Source organism: Microtus oregoni, unplaced genomic scaffold (assembly GCF_018167655.1).
Source record: "Microtus oregoni isolate MIOR12 unplaced genomic scaffold, Mior012 000053F_ref0000044, whole genome shotgun sequence".
NCBI classification, from domain to species: Eukaryota; Metazoa; Chordata; class Mammalia; order Rodentia; family Cricetidae; genus Microtus; species Microtus oregoni.
In genome coordinates, this window is record NW_024543829.1 from 6386363 (window position 1) to 6409183 (window position 22821).

A 22821-nucleotide genomic window follows, 5' to 3' on the forward strand; every position below is an offset into this window, starting at 1 on the left:
TCAACACAGAATAAGTGGCCTTCTGTGGATATTAAAGCTGATTAAGTCTCTTATTTAACTCTTGTGGTTTTCAAGTTTTTGTAACAAAACATATATTTTTCCAAGTGAGATGTGTAAAATGTCATTATTTTAAACATTTCGTTCAAGTGCCTTCTGTCTCTACTGGATTCATCTTTTTGTTTGGTTTTTCAAGACAAGGTTTGTTGGATTCATCTTTTAAGAAATACTACATGTACTGGCTTTTTGGGATCCTAGTCTATTTGGATGCACACCTTCCTAAGCCTGAATATAGGGGGAAGGGCCTTGGACTTCCCACAGGGCAGGGTACTTTGCCCTCTCTTAGGACTGGAAGGGGGTGGGGGGAAGGGTATGTGGGGGAGCGGGAGGAAAGTGAGAGGAGGAGAGGAAGTGTAAACTTTGACTTGTATTATTTATAAAGTAATAATAATTAAAAAAAGAAAAAATATTTTTTAAATTTCAAAAAAAAAAAAAAGAAATACAGGCAGCTGACGATAATGAATGTGAAATGGTGCCATCTATTGGTGATTTGCTTAAACTGCAACCACAGGGTCAAGTAACTGGACACAAGCTTCAGGAGATCTTGTTGATACATTTAACAGAACCAAGAGACTAGCTGTTAAAAATTAAAAAAAAAAAAAGTATTGAGGTCAATTTTCTAACCTGCTATTAATATTCTGAATGGCTAAACATTAATGCTAGTGGCACTTAACAAAACACAGTTCAGAACAGCACCTTAGAAATCAATTCCCCAAACATTACAAAGAGGCAAACCATTAGCATCTTCGACTTTACTTCTGTAAACAAAATACTACCCTGCAAAACCATTCGCTGCACTCATCTTGCCTGAAGCCAAACCTTGATTTTAATTAACACATAAGCCAAGACTTAAGGGTATTTCTTCCCAGGTAATGTGTTGATTGATAAAATGGTCATTTAAAGGCAAAGAGCACTTGGTCTTCCTGCAGCGCAGCCACACCTTACCCAGAAGATCATTCAGAAACTCAGTGTCAGGACAAGATGGCACCACTGAGCGGCGTTCTTCCTTCCCTTCAGAGCTAGTCCTTTGATCTGTGTCATTTCTACACTGAACCTCAGTGACTGTGGTTTGTTGGAGGTCTTGTTTTTTTTTCCTGAAATTGGCTTTGACTGACAACTTAAAAATACAACCAGTAGTTTAGAATATTTTTTCTAGAAATTATTTGTTTCTAAAGATTATTTTACCAAGTCACAGAGCACTTGAGGCTGAAATGGACCCTTTTCCAAGACGGGGTTACCCTAACAGCGTTCACACTACCCGAGAAAAATAATTGCTCTCTTTTCCTTTATAATTCCTTTTTTAAACTGGCAATAAGACTGTAAACCATCTGCTACCAGTTAGGGTGAAGCCGTTTTCAAGTGGTTGCCAGTCACGTGCGGAGTGGGTGGGACTTCCTTTCTGTTACACATCAACCCTCTTACTCTCTGCTTTCCCTCGAATGCTCTATCTCCTTTCTCTCCAAGTCTTTTACATTTCTGCCGACTACTTGTATACACATTGCTTTTAAAGGCTTTGCCTAGAAGTGTGGTCTCACATCTATGTTATTCCATCACACTGATTCCCACATCAGGACATCCCCAGCTCAACTCTCAATTAGTGCCACCTGTAGTTGTCTCTTTCGCGGTCCGCACTCCAGAAGGACAACCGTAACCGTACCGTAACCGGCTATTGCGATGCCAGGCCTCATCCATGCCACACCCCAAACCCAATGCTATGCTTTAGGTCCCTTCATGGACATTAATAATATACACTAAGCTGGATTTTTTTTATTTTGTGCTAAATAACAGAGCTGAAAAGCATTGAGTTACATGAGTACTACAGCTTACTTGTCAAATATCTGGTTCTTTGACCAAATAAATGCAAATACAACACAAGTACTAACTATATACCAGGCACACTAAGAACTGACTAGTCATTAGTGCTTAAATGTGGCTTCATTAATGAAAAAGAGAATACCATCTATAATAAAACTAATGAAATAAGAATATTTGAGAAGGGTCAACTATCTAGATGCTAAAAAGAAGACAGAAAAGAAAAGAAAGAAAGGAAGGTAGGAAGGAAAAAGAAAAGGAAAGGAAAAGAAAGGCTCAGTGAACAGCACACCAGCACACTTACGCGGGCAAGGACTCCTTTATTTTGCTATCCAAAATTTCTTTGTACATGGCAGCTGACATCACCTCTTCCATGGGACACATGATGCCGTACTCCTCACAGCCATTCTCTTGAACCAAGGGGTCTGTTTTATGTGGATCGAACATTATATTATTTGGTGTGACTAGCAGCACGCCACTGACGGTGCCCTAAGATGGAAAAACAAAGAACTTTTCAATCTTCAAAGTTCGCAACTTCAAAACAGAGTCCAGATGCCTCTGCTATTTCTTCTCGGACTTTTGGCCATCTACTTTATACACAGTACAATCAGGGCTCCAGTTTTCCACCCACTACTGGAAGGGTTTCTAAGTTGCTTCTACTTTCTGCACTAAAGTAGGTGACACCTTCCCCACTGGATTAATTAATCTGCGTTAACTTTCTTAGAATCTCTCCTTAGGGCCTAAAAGGATGTCCAGCTAAAACTGTCAGACTTCTTTCCTCAAGGTTAATTTTATGAAAATCTCAAGAATTGACCATTTCAAATTCATCTGACTGAAAGTCTAAAATTGTACACCCTCCACAAGAAACACACCCTACAAAGACAGCCTGAGGGTACAGGAAAGGACAGACCATGTTAACACTTCCCAAAGGAGGTGGAAACGGCTATAGCAGTATCCACGACATGGACGTCAGACAGGGCACAGATCCTGAGGTCAATGTCAGCATTTCACCATCAGTCAATTCATCAGGACAGTGCAGGAATCCTAAACAGTTCTACATTCCTATAGCACACTGAAATTCACGAATTATAAACTGAAAGCAGAACACATTTGTAATGAAACAGTTCCACATCCTTGTCATTAATTTAAAGAAAAAATAAGAAATCAATAGAGATACGGAAGTATACTAGCATCACCTGACTTAATTTCATGGATATTTTAAAATATTTTTCAAAACTGAAGCAAAATGTATGTGTTTTTTAAGCATACACAAAAGATTTGTCAAGATATTCTGGGTCAGGAGATAAGCCACCCTAGAGTAAGCCTTCACATAGGATTAAGGATGTTCTCTGACCACAGGGAAACAAATCAGAAATGAGTTAACTGAAACCTACACTTGCCCCAAAGTAGGAATGTTTATTCCTGTTCTAACAGATTGAAGAACACACCTAAATACTTTTTATCATGTAGTATATAGTGAATTTCAATTTCTGTATTATACTAAATTTCAAAAGCTAGCACTCCTACTATCATCAATGCTGCTGTTTTAAAGATATGTTTAATATTCTAGGAAAAACCATGACATGTGCTTTGTCGCAGTGAATTTATGCATATCCCACGACCTTTAATATCTGCTACAGATCATCAGACTCTAACTAATGGGCAAGGTCCATTCTAACTCAAATCCTTGTACAAATACTCACGAATAGCTGACATTATTGACTTAAATGTACACGTCAAGCTTTCATAGCTTAGTAAAAACTACGATGCAGTTCATTACCTTGCCATTGGTGATATATTTGCAATTAATTTTGAGAAATTTCTCAGTAAATGCTTCTTCTTCCTCAGAAGTTGAAGACACAACCCTTGCAGGCCTAATACTGCTGGCAGTAGATGAGGGAGGTGCTTCTTTTGGATGGACAGCATCAGGAGTCTTAAACAAAGCAAAATAAAACACACACACACACACAACAATGTGCGTTAGGAAACTAAATAAAGGCATAAGTAATGGCAAATAAATAACCTTCCCAGTAAGTACTAGTCTCTTTTCTTCTTACCACATTCTTTAGATAAATTCCCCAAAGTGTAACAATAATGGCATTTTTACTTTTAATGAAGATTTTAAATACATCTTAAATTTCCATTTTAAATGCCTATAATACAAGGATGAAAATGAATTATACCTACCTGTATATGTATTATATACACACACGCACACACACACACAAAAAAAAAATGACATAAAAAGCATTAAATCTAAGTGACTTACATCCCTCCCAATCCCAGCATAAATGTGCAACCGCTTGTGAATTAAACCACTGGTTTTGATATCACCAAGGTGGCATCCATGAGATGTGTATGCCAGCGCACAGAGACGGGGAAGAGCTGGACAGTGATATCTAGATATAGCAAGCAAGAAGACAGTCATTGGAAGGATATTTTTCCACTGTGTATATGGTTGTGCGTGTGTGTTACACATGGAAGTTTGCAGGTACGTGGGCACACTCGTGTGTGCACATGTGTTACTTGTGTATATTGAGCTCTGAGGCACAGGGTTAACAAGTCATTCTCTATTGCTTTTCCACCTTATTCACGGAAGACGGATGGATGCCTCAATCAAACCCAGAGTTCACCCAGGTGTCTGGTCTTCCCTTCTCTTGTTTGTGCCTTCTGTGGTGGGAATTACATGCCGAATTAGCATCTAAGTAGGTTCTGGGGACCTAAACTCTGGTCCCTACACATGAACACTTGAGCTACACCCCTGCTCCAGAAGCATACTTTAAACTTCAAAATCAAAAGTCCATCTGTGCCCATCTGCAGCGCATCAGACCACAGTTCAGTCTGACTATGGGTTATTTCTGCAACTAATTCATGGGGCTCTTCTCAGCTGAGTGCTTAAAATACAGAATCGTGAAGAAAAGCAACTATATTGAAACACAGACATAGCAATACTTAAAATAAACTGGAAATGGGTGATAAGGATACTCTTTCATAAACACACTCGACAGTAACAAGTAGCTTTGACTCTGACGGCTATGTTCTCTAGAACCATTGTCTAATGGCTGATTCCAGTTCTAGAGATACGAAAATAGGACCTGCGCTACTGAGGACAAAGTTCAAAGTATACCCTGTATTACTTTATGGTTTGCTGCATGCGTTGTTGCTTTTTAAAAATTTTATGCTTACTTAAAATGTTTATTCAAGTTCAAAGACACTTTAAGTGCTACTCACAAGTCCACCACATAAAAGAAATAGATCCTAACAGCTAAATGGCATGTTCAATTTATCAGTTAACAAAATATTCTTAACCTTTCTATATCCTTAAACAATTTAATAACTTTATACATATATCACTGTCTTTGTTAGTTATCATATAAGATAAGTAAACAAAACAAAGCAATTTCCAATCGCTTTAACTATTGTGAGTTCAGAAAGAAAAAAGCAAACTTCTGTTTGCCTCTGCATGGTTTTAACCACCCTTCAGAATCAGCAGCCAGCAATACTGTCATCTTTATTTGGTTGATCAAAGTTTTGTACTTTTTACCACATATCTTTTTACCTCTAAGAACTTTCTAGTTCTGCAACCAGTGACAAATATTTTAATCTTAAATCACAAGTGATAGCTACACAGTAGTGGTTCTTGTTAGTCCACACAGTGGATATTATGGCAACACAAGGGGATGATGAAGTAGTTTGAGTAAGAATGGGTACCACAGGTTCAGTATTTGAATGTTTGGTTACCAGGGAATAGTGCTATTTGAAAAGATTAGAAGGATTAGCAGGTATGGCCTTGTTGGAGCAAGTGTGTCACTGGGAGTGGTTTCAGAAGCCCTTGCCAAGTCTAGTGTCTTTCTTTCTGCCTGTGGATTAGGATGTAGCTGTCAACTACCTCTCCAGCACCATATCTTCCTGCACGCTGCCATGCTTCCCACCATGATGATAATGGATTAAACCTCTGAAACCATAAGCCAGCCCCCAATTAAATGCTTTCTTTTCTAAGAGCTGCAGTGGTCACCATGTCTCCTCACAGCAACAGAACACTGACTAAGGCAGGTGGTTAAGAATCTACCCCAAGATCTAGACCTAGACAGTCAGGGTTTAATCCTCAGCTTTTTCATGCAGTCACTGTGACATTACATAAATTACTCAGTCTCTGCTCCGAGCCTTAATTTTGTTTTTAAAAGGAATGTTATAAGCACTGAAACTTAAATAAAGCTCTGAGGTTTTTGGATGACAGTGAGGAGCAAGTGGTTTTAAGAAGAAGGCAATAGGAACGATAATGGTTCTACCATTTACATGTAATAGGAATGATAGTGGTTCTACCATTTACATGTAATAGGAACAATAGTGGTTCTACCATTTACATGTAATAGGAACGATAGTGGTTCTACCATTTACATGTAATAGGAACAATAGTGGTTCTACCATTTACATGTAATAGGAACGATAGTGGTTCTACCATTTACATGTAATAGGAACAATAGTGGTTCTACCATTTACATGTAATAGGAACGATAGTGGTTCTACCATTTACATGTAATAGGAACGATAGTGGTTCTACCATTTACATGTAATAGGAACGATAGTGGTTCTACCATTTACATGTAATAGGAACGACAGTGGTTCTACCATTTACATGTAATAGGAACGATAGTGGTTCTACCATTTACATGTAATAGGAACGATAGTGGTTCTACCATTTACATGTAATAGGAACGATAGTGGTTCTACCATTTACATGTAATAGGAACGATAGTGGTTCTACCATTTACATGTAATAGGAACGACAGTGGTTCTACCATTTACATGTAAGAACACGGAATACGCTTGCACTCTGCTATCACCTCTGCTTTTTCCTTTTAAGTGCCAAGGTCTTCTCTGGGATCTCAACATCATTACAGCTATTTTTCCTTAGTTATGCAGAGCTCCTAACTCCACTGCTATTCAAGTATTCTACTCCCACCATCTCCTACACTGACTATACTATGAAGTGTTTTGTGTTAAGGAAACAGTAACTACCTGCATATTCAATCTTCAGTTGAATATACTTCAAAATTACTCCATTTCTCCATATTATTATTTAAATATTTTCTCTTTGGGTTTTGCCATATAGTTTTAATCTTCAATATTCTTATCACACTGCATAGACTTACATTACAAAAGAGAAACCAAAGGAGCACAAAACAAAACCAGGTTCTATATCTCTAAAAGAACGTGAAATGTAGAACTCTGTTCTGGTTAGTTTTTATGGTTACCTGACACAGCCTGGTATCACCTGGAAAGAGGGACCCTCAAGTAAAGAAATTGTCTCTATCAAATTAGCCTGTAGCCCAGTCAGTGAGGGATTGTCTAGATGGTGACTGATAAGCTTAGGATAAGCAAGTCCCAGGCTGCATTCCTCCATGGGATTCCTTCAGTCTCCTGCCTTGAGCTCCTGCCCTGACTCCCCTCAATGAAGGATTATTGCCTGAAGTGTTAGTCAAGTAAGCCTTTTCTTCCCCTCACTTGCCTTTGGTCAGGGTGTTTTATCACAGCAACAGACCAGTTGCAGAGATGAATGGTAGAAGGTAGCAGCTGTCTCCATACCCACTAACAATTCCAAGTATTACTTCTCTCTTTGGGTAAAATTAGTTACTAAATTGAGAGATCAATTTCCAGAATAAAGCAGTAGTTACCATTAAGGTAGAACATAGGTCTAACTTAGAACATAGAAACTGAGTCCAGATGCTGATTAGTTAGTATTTCCTCTATAATTCCTTCCTCTATGCAACAGATGTAATATGTATTGGTTATGCAGACACAGAAACCAAACCCAGTTACTGAGTGATAGCACTCAAAGTTAACAAACAAGAAACCAAGAAAAGGAGTAGGTCTACTACTACTGACTAATCCAATTGTTTACAAGAGTCAGGAGGGCATACACCAGTCTAAGGTGAACAGCAGAGGACTTTTATGAGCCTATCCCTAAAGGAGAAACAGACACCAGACTCAACTCAGGAAAAACTCTAAGGGGAGGGTTGTCTGGTGAGACCCTGAAGGATGTGGCCATTTCGTGATGACTTTCTACAGGGAGAGTTAGGAAAACACCGATTTCAGTTAGGTCTCATTTCTTCCCTCTCATTTTTGCCAGTGTTCCAGAAATACCCACACCAACAGAGGAAAAATGTGAAGGGGTTTCAAAGACGCATTCGAGACAGAGGGCCAGTGAATCTACAGGGGACAAAGATGCATGGGGCCAGTGTTTCACTCTTAAATCTGAGGTCAGCAGTGAATAACGGAAGGACACGGGACTGCTGGGAATACACTTTAACTGGACAGTGCTTACCTAGAATGCACAAAGGCTGGAGTTCAATCTCAAGCACCCACGAAACCAGGCAAAGTGACATACACCTGTGACCCCAGGACTTGGGGATGGGCCAGGTGAGAGGTGCAAACAGGGGGATCAAAGAAATTCAAGTCATCCTTGGCTGCACAGCAGTTTCAAGGATAGCCATGGCTTTAGCAGACTGTTTTAAATGACTATGAATGAGCTTATCATTTACCTAACGTAGTAAATTCTAGCTACTTCCATCACATTTACTCTATGGTTTCTTATGCTTCTTCATCCACATGTGAATAAAAAGGAATAGTTTGAATGTTTAAATTTTCAGAGATAATATTTCTATGTGAAGCAAATTATTTAAAAATATAAATAAAAACTCATATATTAACAAATCCATAAATAAAGTATTTTAGGCTTATACATAGTGTACTACACAAAACTGAACATTCAGGAAGCCAAACAATATTTATTTTAAATACTGAATGAAAATTTCTGCAATAAACATATAGTAGCTATACTAACAGACAATATTTAACATAACGCTAATATGTATCATACCTAACCAAAGGTAATACTCAAACTTAATAGTCTTTCTTCTAAGACTATATATTATCAGAAATGTAATAGTATAGAAAGCAAACAGTAGTTACAATGCAGAAATGTAATCACCTCAGATAAACAAAAGTTACATAGGAAAAATATCTCAGTTCAGTAATAAATTCAATGTTATGCAAAGAATACAGTTACAATTTATAAAAATCACTGTTCAAAATAATGTTCTAGCTGTGGAATGCAGACTCTTGGGAAGAAGGTGATGCCTGCCCTCGGCTGGAGAATGCTTCATGGCTCTTCTATTTCTTAACTAGTCGAGGAAGGGAAAGATTCTGGACCACACCTGAGACAGCTGAGTCACTCGGGTTAAGGGGTCACTCACAAAGCTTTGTTATTCCATCTTTCCCTACCTGGCAAAGGACAGATGGTGGTGACCACTCCCATTGGGAGGGTATCCGCTCAGATGACCACTCCCACTGGGAGGGGATCTGCTCAGGTGACCACTCCCACTGGGAGGGATCTACTCAGGTAATCACTCCCATTGGGAGGGGATCTGCTCAGGTGACCACTCCCACTGGGAGGGGATCTGCTCAGGTGACCACTCCCACTGGGAGGGATCTACTCAGGTAATCACTCCCATTGGGAGGGGATCTGCTCAGGTGACCACTCCCACTGGGAGGGGATCTGCGTTTTTTTCTCTCTCTCTCTTTTTTTGACTGATTTCCTTTTTTATTTCAAACATTCAAATTAGGCCAGGAGACAGACAGATGTGGTCTGAAGGGAATCCCACAGGTTTCTGGGAAAGTTCCTGCTATTTACACAATTCTACTTTAGGGCTAGAAGCCCAATCTAAATCAACCTCTGACTACATTTATTTTTTTCTTTGCTATTTCTCCTTCTGTATCAAGGTTGGCACATCCCCTGTTGATTGGTAGAAACATGTTTAAAGTTGTTGTGTTCTTGTCTCCGATACCCATCATTAAACTCTGACTTCAGCTTTCACTCATCTTATAGATTAGAATGAATGTAATGCAGACTGAGCACTCTCAATCCCCAAATCTAAAATGCTGTGAAGTCAAAAACTTTCTCAACAGTGTTGCAAAAGGTCAAGCAGCAAATTCCTGACCTTGGGTGATAGCACATGGGAAAGCAGTGTGCAAGATTATCCATCCAAAAGTGTCCACTGCTAAGGCGTGGGAAACACAATTTGTATTTAGGATTGTTTCTAGTCCCAAGTTTCCATCTCCCCCACTTTATCCATTCCTCTCTCTCCTTCCCCCCTCTTTGTAAAAACACGTACATAGACACCCACATCAGCAGTAACACACACATACACACCCTGAGATGGGGTACTTTGTATAAACACGTACATAGACACCCACATCAGCAGTAACACAGACACACACACACACCAGGACAGGAGAACTTGAACACTAAACTTAGAAAATACAAGTGGAATACTATGAGTAGCATGTATACTCCATGAATTCTACAGGAATAGCTGGAAGTAGGGTACTCACAGTGGTTTTATCAAACTCAGCCTCGGAGGATGTCGGCGACAGAGGACTTACTGGGCTCAGAGATGGAGAGCTCTCAACACTGGAGACATATTCAGGATCAGGAACATATAAAACCTGTAATAAAATATTCATATACAGATTCAGAAAAACAAATATCAATGGCCAAATAATGTTCTATAAGGAAGCATTATTTGATACTGATCTTTGGCAATAAAAAAATCAGATTATAAGAGTAGAACAGTATATCATATGTCGTAATAAGTATGAAAAAATAAAAATAGACACTTTAAAACTAATTTCACAAATTAATTTATAAATGGGCATTAAAACAAGCACATAGCACAGAAACAAAACTCTATACTACTGTATGTGGTCATTTTAAAGACAACTTGGCAATTACTAGAGAAATTAACTACACATATTTCCTTGGCCCAACGGTGCTATAGATAAGAATTTATGCTGTGGCATGTATATAAAGCGGACGCAGACAGTGTCCGCTGCAGCAGTGTTAACATGAGCAGCAGGACAGCAGCGACACTAAGGCTCACTGTGGGTGACTTACACAGGGACATACCAGTGCAGCCATCATTACAGACGAAGAAAGCTGTCAGACTGCTGTACTCACGCGGGGCATTTGCTAAGGGTCACAAACTTAAAAACAAGCAAAACCCCCTGATATACACTAGGCAGTTTCCAAAAGATTCAATTTGTTAACTTGCTTACAGAAAGCAAGTTAGACTGAAAGACAGCTTACCTTTAAACATATTGAATTCTGTCAATTTTCATGAACTGTTTTAAGTCTTTTTAAAACTTCTGAAGTCTAGCCGGGCGGTGGTGGCGCACGCCTTTAATCCCAGCACTTGGGAGGCAGAGGCAGGCGGATCTCTGTGAGTTCGAGGCCAACCTGGTCTACAAGAGCTAGTTCCAGGACAGAAACCAAAAAGCTATGGAGAAACCCTGTCTTAAAAAAAAAAAAAGAAAAGAAAAAAAAGTTCTGAAGACTATATTTGAAACACAACTTACGATTATTTTCAATTGTTTTAAGAAAGGCATTAATAGATGTGACCTGCACTTTTATCTGGCTAGCAGGATTTATTCCAGGAACACAAAATATTATGCTCATATTTTCTACATTGTTAACTACATAAAAAATGAGTAAGTTCTACCTAATAATTTCAAACATCAATACATTTAAATAATAACAATACCTGCCCAGTCACGACAGCTCGGGAGAATAACTTATTTAACTGAACAAGCTCGTTCGGTGTGGTATCAAATTTCAGGGCTATGCTATTCAAAGAATCCCTTGATTCAACCTGTTTAAAAGGAAAAACAGATTACTTTCAACTGTTAACACAGAAAAATTAAATTATAATATTAAGTGATTATGTAATAGTAATACATCTTGAAAACAATCTTATGTTTCATTCATAAATGGTAATTTCTGAGAAAAACACTAAAAATATCACATTCTACAATGATCTCGACCTACTAAGACACAGAGCATGGCAAAATGTGTGCTTTGCCGCGGTCCATATTGGCCAACAACTGATGGGGGAGTATCATATATCAATCTGTTGATTTCATTGGTTAAGCAATAAAGAAACTGCTAGGCCCATTTGATAGGCCCACCCTTAGGTGGGTGGAGTAAACAGAACGGAAGTCTGGGAGAAAGAAGCTGAGTCAGAGAGTCGCCATGATTCTCCCACTCCAGACAGACATAGGTTAAGATCATTCCTGGTAAGCCAGCTCGTGGGCTACAGCAGATTATTAGAAATGGGCTAGTCCAGGTGCGAGAGCTAGCCTAGAAGAGGCTAGATAGAAATGGGCCAAGCAGTGTTTAAAAGAATACAGTTTCCGTCTAATAATTTCGGGGCATAAACTAGAGCTAGCCATGTGGGCGGCCAGGTGCCAGGGACGCAGCCCCGCCGCTCATATTTCAACAAACAACTAGAACAGTTTCCAAATACAAACTAAAGCTTTAAAGCATGTTCCCTTTACGAAAGCAGTGAAGTAACTAGGTAGAGCTGCCTCACTGCTTAGGCGCTTGGACTGCTCATGCATAGAGCCAGAATTTGAGCTTCAGTCCCAGGTTAGACTGCTCCTAGTGATCTGTAACTCCAGCTCCACAGTCCTGAGTTAGCTTGCCTCGTGAGTACATGCTCCCATCACACACAAGTTAGAGACAGGAAATGCAGCATCATAGCATGATGGAAGAGCTGCAATTTCCCAAGCAGGAAGTCACAGCAGAAAATGCAAGCATCCGGGAAGTCAGGGACAGAAAAAAAAAGTGTGCCATAGGTCAGGAAACTAGAAATGACATGTTAAAGAGGAGATAGGGATCCTAAGGAAAAGCTGGGGAAAGAGGGTACAGAGAATGCATGGGGGTACTATTGGAAGAAGGGAGGAACTAGCCAGAAGAGGGTAAGGGGTGCTTGAGGAAGGGAAACCAATCAGAACAAAGACAATAATGACATATATGCATGACAATTGCATCATGAAGCTGATTATTTTGCAGGTCACTTGAAACTTTAATAGAAATAAAGGACAGAAAAAGTAAAAGCCAGAAGGATGAAATGATCAACAGCAGCAAAAAGAAAAAGCCAATGGATGTAATAATTGGAAAATATTTCAGTAGAAACATATGCTAAATTATTAAAAATGACAATATATAACATTCTGAATGTGTTTATAGAGTTTATAAACATACATGTATCTGTTTGTCTGTACATATGTGTATAAGAATGTGTAGAGGACAGAGGTCAATGACCAGTATCCTCTATGAATGTTTTTACCTTGTATTTTGAGACAATCTCTTGTTCATATTAGAGCTTATTAAAGTACTCTGGCTGGACACCAAGTTCCAGAGATCTGCCTGTTTCCATCTTCCCTCTGCTGACTTACAGACACATGCTCTGACACTGTCACCTGGCTTTCCATACTGTTCTAGGGATCTAAAATAAGATCCCCAAGCTCACAAGGCCAGTGTTTGACCAACTGAGCCATTCCCAGACACTTTGCCTGTAGAACATTTTTATGGCCCCACTTTAATTCCCATTGAAAGTGATTTTACAATTAAAACTGTATTGTGTGTGTTCTGATTTTAACTCTTAGGTGACTTAAAATACAATGATTAACTTTATACTATGGAAGGTAGTATTGGAAATATATTAAGCTAGATAACATTTATTTTTCAAATGGCTTGTCAAAGTTCCTAGAACTCTTGGGGTCAAGCAACTCTGCCTTGCCTCAGCCTCCAGAGGGCTGGGACCACAGTTGCGTACAACTACACCAAGTAAGGAGCGTAAGTATTGTAAAGGAAAGAGCTTGAAGAGTACATTGTGCTCTATGTGCTCTAAGAGAAATCCTTGCAAATACATTCCGCAGCCAGTACAAAGATATGCTACGTGAAGATTTGATAGATGTTATAAGTAACAAACAACAATATCTAGCTTTGAATTTTATGTTTCCTACACTTTATAATTTGACCTGTGTGATAAATAAATAAGCTCTAGTAGATGTTCTATGGTTGCTGGTCAGTATGTGAGTTTTGAAAGAGTCACTCATGAAGAAAAGAATTTTTTTTTCAGATTTTTATTACCTGCCCTCACTCCACAATAAATGGTTCTTATTTTAATTTTGCTTCAGGTGTCTTATTACAGTCCAAGAATGGCAAACTCCTAAATTCAAAATCAACAAAATCTTACAGTTCATGAACATCAAAAACAATTATTATATACATCTTTGTGGCATAATGATATACCTTATGCCTCAAGTTTTAGCTTTATAAACATTTAAGAATATACTAAATATTATTACCTAATTATTTACAATTTGAACTTATTTTCTCACCTCAACCCTATAGACACAAACATACATAACTTAGGGTTGTAATGGGCTTTAAAATCCAATTTTTTTGACAGAAGTTAATTTAATCCTACTTAATATGTTGTTTCTAGCCTTTTGAAAATACTTAATGACAAATTTTAACTACACAGTATATACTTATGCTTATATATATATATATACACCGTGTAATTAAAATTTGTCTCATATATATATATATATGCATAAGTCAAATTTTGATAATGCTCAAGAATTCACAGTAGGCCAGGCTCATGTTGGAAGGTCCGAACAATGAAGAAGTTGAAGGTTGCTACTTTCTCCTTAATACAGTCATAATGTGTTAAAAAAAAAAATACCAAGTAACAAAATTAATGTGACTTCATACATTTGCCTTACAACATGTTTAGCACCATCTAAATCAATCACGTTTACATCCAGCCAAGTAAGTAAAACACTACATTCCAAAATGAATTAGTCACTTCAGCTGTCCACAGTACCCAGAAAAGAGGAAAAACCAAAATCTCAGAGACCTGAGGTAGGTTCAAGAACAGACGAAAATCCTGCCTTGACAGCTGAGGAACTTCACCCTCGCCTTAGTTTGTGAGGGTTTCACCTGTCATCAGCCCCGCTGGGAACCCAGTCAAGCACACATCCCTAAGATGGCAAGCATCTTCCGAAAAGCCTAATTAAATAAAATGATTGCGAAAAAGGAACTCTGACTCTAAATTATCATCAATATTAAATGTGATTTGCCAGAATAACGGTCTTTGTAGAACACAGCAAGAAAAACAATTATAAAATGCAATAAAAAAATCAAAGGACTATTACTAAGGAAAGTTACACAGAAGTCTGATTTTTTAAAGGAGGCAATTAACAATACTTGTCTCATCTGCAGCCAAACAGGAAATGCCTTTAGAAAGATTGTTACAAAGATAAATTGCTTTGCTATAGTAACTTACAGTATACTCAATAGTTCCTTTAGGCTTCTGGAAAGACATCCTTCGTCCATCTTTCTTGTCTAGGTTCTTCTTTTGGCCAGTGTCTACGAAAATCAAAGCAAAATGCCTGTTAACTCATTTTCCTACAGAGTAATGCCAACAACTGCAGGAAGACGCTCACTGCCAGCCATACAATCTACTGATTCGGAGAGCCATTACGATAACTGCTATTACTATTATTAATTAATCTCTACAAAAGATACCATTAATCTGCACAGGAGAAATTCTCCATAGGTCATAGAGACAGTCAGCTCTATAATACAACATGAAAATGCTAATTTTAGATGAAATGTTAACTGTTTTTCTCATGCGGCCCTTTTACCATCAGCAAAGGTGAGCTCCTGGCCTCAGTCTGAAATCTGGGCCTGTTAGGCTTCCCTGTACCAGTGCCTACATGTCCTGAAGTGGCAAACACCACATTATCCAAATGTCTTCAATGAGTAATGTGAGAACCCCTACAGTACTAGTTCAAAGTTTCAGAATTAAACAAGCTAGTGTATGTGGGCAGGTACTACAATGAACCAAAATTAAAACCTCTCCAAAAGAGATTAGATCTGAAACTAACGTCTGTGAAAATGCAGGTTTTGTGGCTCTCCCACTAACCAAACCTACCTGGCGCAGACTAGACTGGATTGCACTTACTTATAACCAGTACATCAGCTGCCAGAGGAACAGTCTAAACATAACAGATAGCAATATCTGAATTCCCCAAAAGCCAAAGCAGAAAAGTAAAGCTGTCCTAAAGTTTGCTGATAAGCAAGGCCAACCACTGCTATTATTATAAAACTTTGCACCTTCACGTCATCTGTGACTTTAATCTCTCCCACTAAACTATAACCTCCAATATATTGGTTTCCTCACTCTACAATCTCCCTTCAGTACCTAACAGAGGGTATGGAGTATGGCCGACAACTAATTTGGACAGACTAATACCCTGACACAACAGTGTAAACGAGTGCTACTATTCCAAGTCTCATTGTGGCAAATGTTAAATAAGGAAAAGCTAGATACGGGCTCAGCAGGTACAGACACTTATCTCCAAACCTGGTGACCCCATCTCTGGGACACTGGACACAGAGGCGCACACACACATACCATGATTAAAATAAGATGTTAAGAGGTTAGATAAGAAGTTGCCAAGTATACATCACAGAGGAGCAAGGGCACGGGTGTGTGCACACACAGAAAGACATCTTCACTTCTCTATCTCGAACACCTGAAGAACTTGATGTGGGGGATATTAACACTGGCAAAAGACGAGGTCAGACAAGTCCCAAGGCAGTGCAAACAGGCCTTTATACACATTCAGAGAGGCCGAGTCCACAGACAACCAGGAAGTGCAAATTTAAATCAGTGAGATTTATTTCTCACACACCAGATTGGGTAAAAATTCAAAAGCTTAATTACATACTGTCTGCAGGAAAACTGGAAGGGGCCCCTATTTCAGCGGTGTGTAAAATACTAAAATTCTTAAAAAGTATGTTAATTTTGCCCATCAGAATATTATTTTACCCTCCCATATACATCTGAAGTACATAGCAATTGCTTGCCTGGAGGAAAAATAAATTCCCTCCACAGCATCAGAAGCAGTCAATAGAGGGAGCCAAAATGACAATGGGAAAGACATCTATAGATGTCTTACGTCACATCCCTCCCGGTGGGAAATAACAAAATAAACTTGATCATTCTTGTGTCAGACACTGACACGACTTCCTTTGGCCAACTAAACAGGGATAAAAATGTCTTCCCAGTAGATTAAGGTAGAGCTGGCATTTTAAAATGTTTATTCTATGAGTCTTTTACACCATGTATCGTGATCCCGTTCATTTCTCCATCCTTACCATCTGCCCTCTGCCCTGCACTTTATCACCCACCCCCAAATAAAACAAAATTTCAGAGAAAAAAGGACAAAAATTCAAATCTCCTAACCGCGGCTGCAGTGTAACACAGTGAGCCAGGCTGCACTCCCCTCTGTCCATACACGTTCATTGCAAGTGCTCACTGCGAACAGTCATCTGGGTTGAGGCCTCTGGCTTCTACTACTCTACTGACACTGGCCTCTCACTAGGACTCTTGGCTATCCTGTAGTTGCCCTCTGTTGAGGACACCTGCAGCTTTGGGTCTGCGGGTCAGGTCACATGCTCCAGCAGACGATAGATGGGGTGGATGGTGGGGTGGGTTGGGTCATAAGCCCCCCCTGCCCTCCCCAGTTATTTCAGTCCTGCAGCAATGAGCGAGGGGTGGGGCCAGTTTTCCTCTTTTTATACCCTCAGGATGGGCTCTCCCTCACCTGCACCACCAGGGCCAGATCTATTGTGTTGCCCTGGTGAGGTACAGAGGCACTCTCCTGAGCGCTGTAGCTGGTGAGGGATAGGGACAGCCGTCCTGCTCTTGTGACCCCAGGGCCAGCTTCTCCACCTGTCTCAGACACTGATGGGCTGGAAGCAGGGGGGGGGGGGGGGGCATCTCTCTTCAGCCCACACTACCACATGTCAGATGAGTAAAGGGGACACAGAGGTGACATTTTTTATAGCTATCTTTTTCTTGACTCTCACACAGGTTGCTCCTCCACCAACACAAATCCTGGAGAAAAGAAGTGAGTCCTAAAAGACTACTCTACACCAACTGTATGCATGCCCACAAACCTATTCCTGCTTTTGTCCCAGATTAAATCACTGTGCATGAAATATCAAAGAGTTATTCAATAATTCATGAGTGAAAGGCAAATTAAGTAGAGGAAAAAGTGAACAGTCTGGATTGCACACATATGAAACTATCATTTGATGCCACAAGACTTACATCAGAGCAGTCTTATCAAAATGAGAACCGCAGAAATAAAGAACATGCAATAAAAGAACTACTGATCCAAAATACATTATAAAAAGGGGACTAGTAAAACTAAATGTGAATGTTATAAACACACAAAGTGTAAAAATACCAATGAGTAATACCAGGTTATAAAAAAATAGAAGAAACAGCTCATCATAAAAACCATAGTTAATATGTTCCACTAAAAATTGGTAATATTCTAACAGAACCAACTTGCTGATGCTTTGAAATCAGGCAGCCCTTTCATGTAAGTATCTTTCACTAAGCTCCGCCCTTTTCTAACTAGGCACTAAGAAGAGATTCCAGCAAAATGCTTATTCCAATAATAATGTCTCTCAGGTTAAATTGATTTCCAAAGTGCAATCTTCAGAATATTACAGCGTCTCCCTAGATGGATCAGTTCCACCAGGAAAAAAAAAGTCTCATACACGCACTTCTAAATCCAGTTCCAGGACTCTGCTACGTTTGTTTAACAGCAGAACAGGATCCTCCAGCTCTGGGAAGAAAAGACAGGGATCCCCAGGATAAGATGGCTAACCAGATTAGCAGAGATTGCGAGCAAGTGGAGAGGCAATGAAGAAGACGCCAACATCAACCTTGGGCCTCCACACACTTGAGCCCACGCAGGCAAACGTGCATACTTACAGGCGCACACGTCATACTAAATAAACATGTAACAAAATAAAATAGAGCTTTCAAAGTTGAAATCTTAGAGCTATTTTTCGGTGTTTTTTGTTAATTTTTGTTATCTTACAGAGTTTCTTCTATTTATTCATAAAATAAGGAATAACTGAATTGTGTTTATCCTGGATGCCCAATCAATAGGCTGATCTTTTTCTTAGGGATACCAATTTATATCAGACCACGCCTTGCTCTTTTGAATAACTGCAAGTAAACAAAAACAAATATTTAATCTCTGACATTTATACTTGTTTTTAAAACATGTTCCCTTGCCTACAGTAGCACCAATCACGTAGTAAAAACTGTGGCGAAACTCTTAATGATAAGGCTGCTGGTGACTACACAAAAGGACCTTTTATGGGGTGCCCTCGTCCCTTATCTGAGCTCTCAATCTCTGAGGTACCAGTTCTCCTCTGCCAATCACAGTCTGAAAACGTTTAGTGAAACAACGCAAAACTTTAAAGCGGGCTACAAGTTCCAGGCCACTCTCAGTAGTGTAATGAACTCTATGTCACCGTTCTACGGAGATTCCCTGTGCCCAGGGCACCTACCCTGCAGACAGCACTCAGGCATAGTCATAGCCATGCAATCGCATCAACTGTCACTGAATCATTATTTAAGAGTGGCCAATCAGAATGCAGAACACAGGCTGGAGTTAGTAATATTTCACGGCTTGTTTCACACTGATGCAGTGAATCTGAACACGAACCAGCCATACAAACAGTTCTCTTGCAGGTCCATGATTCAGCAGACAGGATTTTAGCAGCTGAAAAGTGAAGTAGATCTTATCACAGAATTTACTGCAGCGACCTTGTGGTTCAAAGCCAAGGGAACGAAATATAACTTTTGGTTTTGTTTCTCAAATCAAGCACCCTTGACAGTTAGGGGAACCATTTCATCTTAGCTCTCTCTATATTTCCAAAGCACAGATATAAAATTCTGTAAAAACTTTAGCAAACTGAGAGACAAGTTAAATACTCAAGTCAAAACAATCAAACAAACAACTTTCTGAAACAGAAGCATTGGGGATGAATCAATTCAAAAGCTCTGGGTTATTAGTCACCCCCTTTTTTATCAGATCTTTTTTCTCTTCAGCTCTATATATACACAAAACGTTATAAATGGCTCACTGTCCAGTTCAACAGCACGCAGCTGAGGTCTGTGAACACTACTAAAGCCAAACATGACAAGAGCCATTTTAGCAAAAATGGTTACATGACTACCCCCACTTCTGCTATCCTCTACGATTCACCTTCCCAGCCAGGGGAAGTGAAGGACTAAGATGGACAAGGGAACCAGCTTCAAAGTCTTCTCCCAGGCCAGGTCAGAGTGCTGAGCTGTGAAGAGGGAGAGATTTGGGAGCCACACCCTCTTTCCATTTCAAATTCAACTGATCTAGGAAGTAGCCACGGTAGGAAGATAGGTGGAGCTCTGAAGTGAACAACCAGTACAATGTTTCTTCAGGGCTGAGCCCTGAATTCAGGCAGGCCTTGGAGTACATTAATCAAGCGCTACACTCCTGGACTGTGATTGAGCTTTTAAAATAAGGACAGCTAAATTAAACATAGTCTTTTAGGTCTAAAAGGTAAATGAAAAGAAAAATCAAATGGAGCTATTTAAAGGACACTGTCATCAACCGGGCAAACAAGACTGATGAAACAGAGTTTTGGCAAAAGTTAATGCTTATATTAACTTGTCAAGTCCACTGATCTGTATTTACTGACTACGATATGATTTACTAAATGTTGTTAACATGTACGCCAGTGGTCCTCAACCTGAGGGCTGCAACCTCTGTGAGGCTGAACGACCATTGGAAAACACAGACATTTACGTGATGATTCACAACAGTAGCAAAATTAGAGGTGTGAAATAACAATGCAATTCTATGGTTGGGGCCAGCACACCATGGGGAACTGTATTGGAGGGTCACAGCATCAGGAAGGCGGAGAACCACCCGTGTAGGCCGTTGTCCTAATCCCAACAAGAACAGTGTCTAAGGAAAGTGTGTATTAAACTATGTTGCTTCTGTAATTTTTGTTGAGAACAATGTGGCGGCGTCCTTACTGTGCCTCAACTGTGCTTAAACTGCCATCTTCCTGAGGAGATTTAACTCAAAAGCCAGAAGCTGACAAATGGGAAGGGAGCTGCCCTGAGAGGAGTCGATGCAAAAGAACTCGGCAGCCTGATACATGGGCTGTTTGCAGAAAGTGGAAAATCAAACTGCGCAACATAAGTTTTCTCTGGTCTCTCTCTAAACTGTCCATGGTAAAACCAGGCCACCATTACCCTTAGAAACCTGAAATGGTAAGAAGCAAGGTCTCCAACAACAAACAGGGCTCCTGGCTGCAGACACATATAGGAATGTCAGTGTCTGTAGGTAGAAGACAGACATGGGAAATGCTGGCTTGTAAGAAACAACAAACCTATCTCAAAGAACAGCAGAACCTAAAGGACACAAATGCAAGAATGACTCTGGCCCAAATCCAGTTGCAAAGTTAAAACTCTCACTAGAAACGAAGACTGCTCAGAAATCTTAAAAGTACAGTTTGCTGTAGACAAACTTATGCATGCTGCTTCTCAGAATCAGGAAAATGTAGGGAGCTACATGTATGCTGGTCAGGTGTTCCACCTAGAAACTGTGTCTACAGCAACCTCTCACTGTAAGGCTGAGAGTAACCAAACCTTTGGTGAGACACTTATTTCTGTCTTCAGAACTCTGTATCATAATTTCAGAGACATACCCCATTTTGAACATGCTATTTCCTAGCTTTCTCGTCCATCAATGTCACAAGTTTTGCTTCCAAATGGTAAGACTCGATAGAGCTGAGACCTGAGATTATTTAATCCAACCTCATTCACAAACAAGGAAACACAGGCCTAAAAAAGGGATCTGATAACTTGTCTATGTTCTTTGAGAAGTTATTGCTAGGATCAACCCACCCACTCACGGTGGTCACACTGCCATGGCATCTCAAAGACTCTTTACACTGTGAGATTTGGGGCAGCATAAACCTTAAAAAGAATGAACAATGAATTCAAAAGCAGTTTCAACAGAAGAGACATTTGGATAGCTTCTGACACTGTAATTATGAAGGAAAACATCAGACCCAGTGGGGCTCAATGTATGTTCAGGAACGAAGGATCTGTAAGAGTTTGTATCTCTGAGATACTAATTACATCGCTTTCTCATTTGGTAGCCCCACATATTATATCATCACCCATTCAGGGGCTGATCAATAGCAACTGTCTTCAAGTAGGAGATTGAGTTTCATTTTTAAAAACTAACTTTACTCAGACATTTCAAGTACTGTTCATTCCTGGTCTCCACTTTAAAGGGATTCTTAATCCAGCCAGTATCTTTATAAAATTACAGCCTCCACAACCTTTAAAGTTTTCTCTGATTTCAAAAACAGGAAGACAAGAGTTCTAATGAAGAGACAAAGAGGACGAAGCAAGGAAAGACGTATTTAAAGGGACATGCTGAAACTAGATTTCCAAAGTCCAGTTTCTTCAAATTCCATAGCCACAAGACAGTGAGTGATGGCCACTCCTTCCTTCAAGGTTCAAAATGCATACTCCTGCGGGGTTATGGATCAATTCTCGGTGCTTTGTGCTTTCTCTACTGTTGAAACTGAAGTGCACACCCTTTAAAGCACCTATAAACATGAAGACAAGCTGGATAAAACTATGAATGGCTGATCCTACAGAAAGCCAATAACGCTGGGGAAACAACCATATGCATTACACCAAAATACATATGCAGCAGCATTTCCCCTTCTTAAGGATGAGTAACATGCCATTATAAGGTCTTTAAAGAGTAGCCTACAGCCGCTGGCATGGTCGCAGAGAAGGAACACAAAGTTCCGTGCAAGTGAGAAAAGTTTCCAGGTTGGGCCTCAAGAAAACACACGGTGCACACAAAACTCACTTATGTTCCCAGATGAGGGAAGCGCTTTCGATTACAAAGTACCATTTGTTTTGCTTTGGTTTGGAATTTTTTTTTTTTTTTTTAAGTTAGGAAATGGGTCCTCGCAGCTGGCACGCACCAAGTAAAGGGAGTGTGGCCAAAGCCAGGGCCAAGCAGAGACAAGGCGTTCTGGAAGTCTAACTCCGTGGACGTCACAACTGGTTGGAGGAGGCAAGGGAGAGGAGGAAGGATCCCACACGGAACCGGGACAAATCGGTGGCGCCCGTCCCGCGTGGG

The 22821-nt window shown here is 39.8% G+C and overlaps 1 protein-coding gene across 10 annotated transcripts in view; it reads right to left on the minus strand.

The window, feature by feature from the left end:
- Oxr1 (oxidation resistance 1) overlaps positions 1–22821 on the minus strand; it is a 359076-nt gene that overhangs the window by 40916 nt on the left and 295339 nt on the right. For all 10 annotated transcript variants that reach the window (XM_041637773.1, XM_041637779.1, XM_041637775.1 and 7 more), the window contains 5 exons: positions 15069–15151; positions 11472–11579; positions 10264–10377; positions 3650–3802; positions 2174–2358 (listed from right to left, as the gene is read on the minus strand). In XM_041637773.1, coding sequence (XP_041493707.1) covers positions 2174–2358; positions 3650–3802; positions 10264–10377; positions 11472–11579; positions 15069–15151 — 643 coding nt within the window. The remainder of the gene's footprint in view (positions 1–2173; positions 2359–3649; positions 3803–10263; positions 10378–11471; positions 11580–15068; positions 15152–22821) is intronic.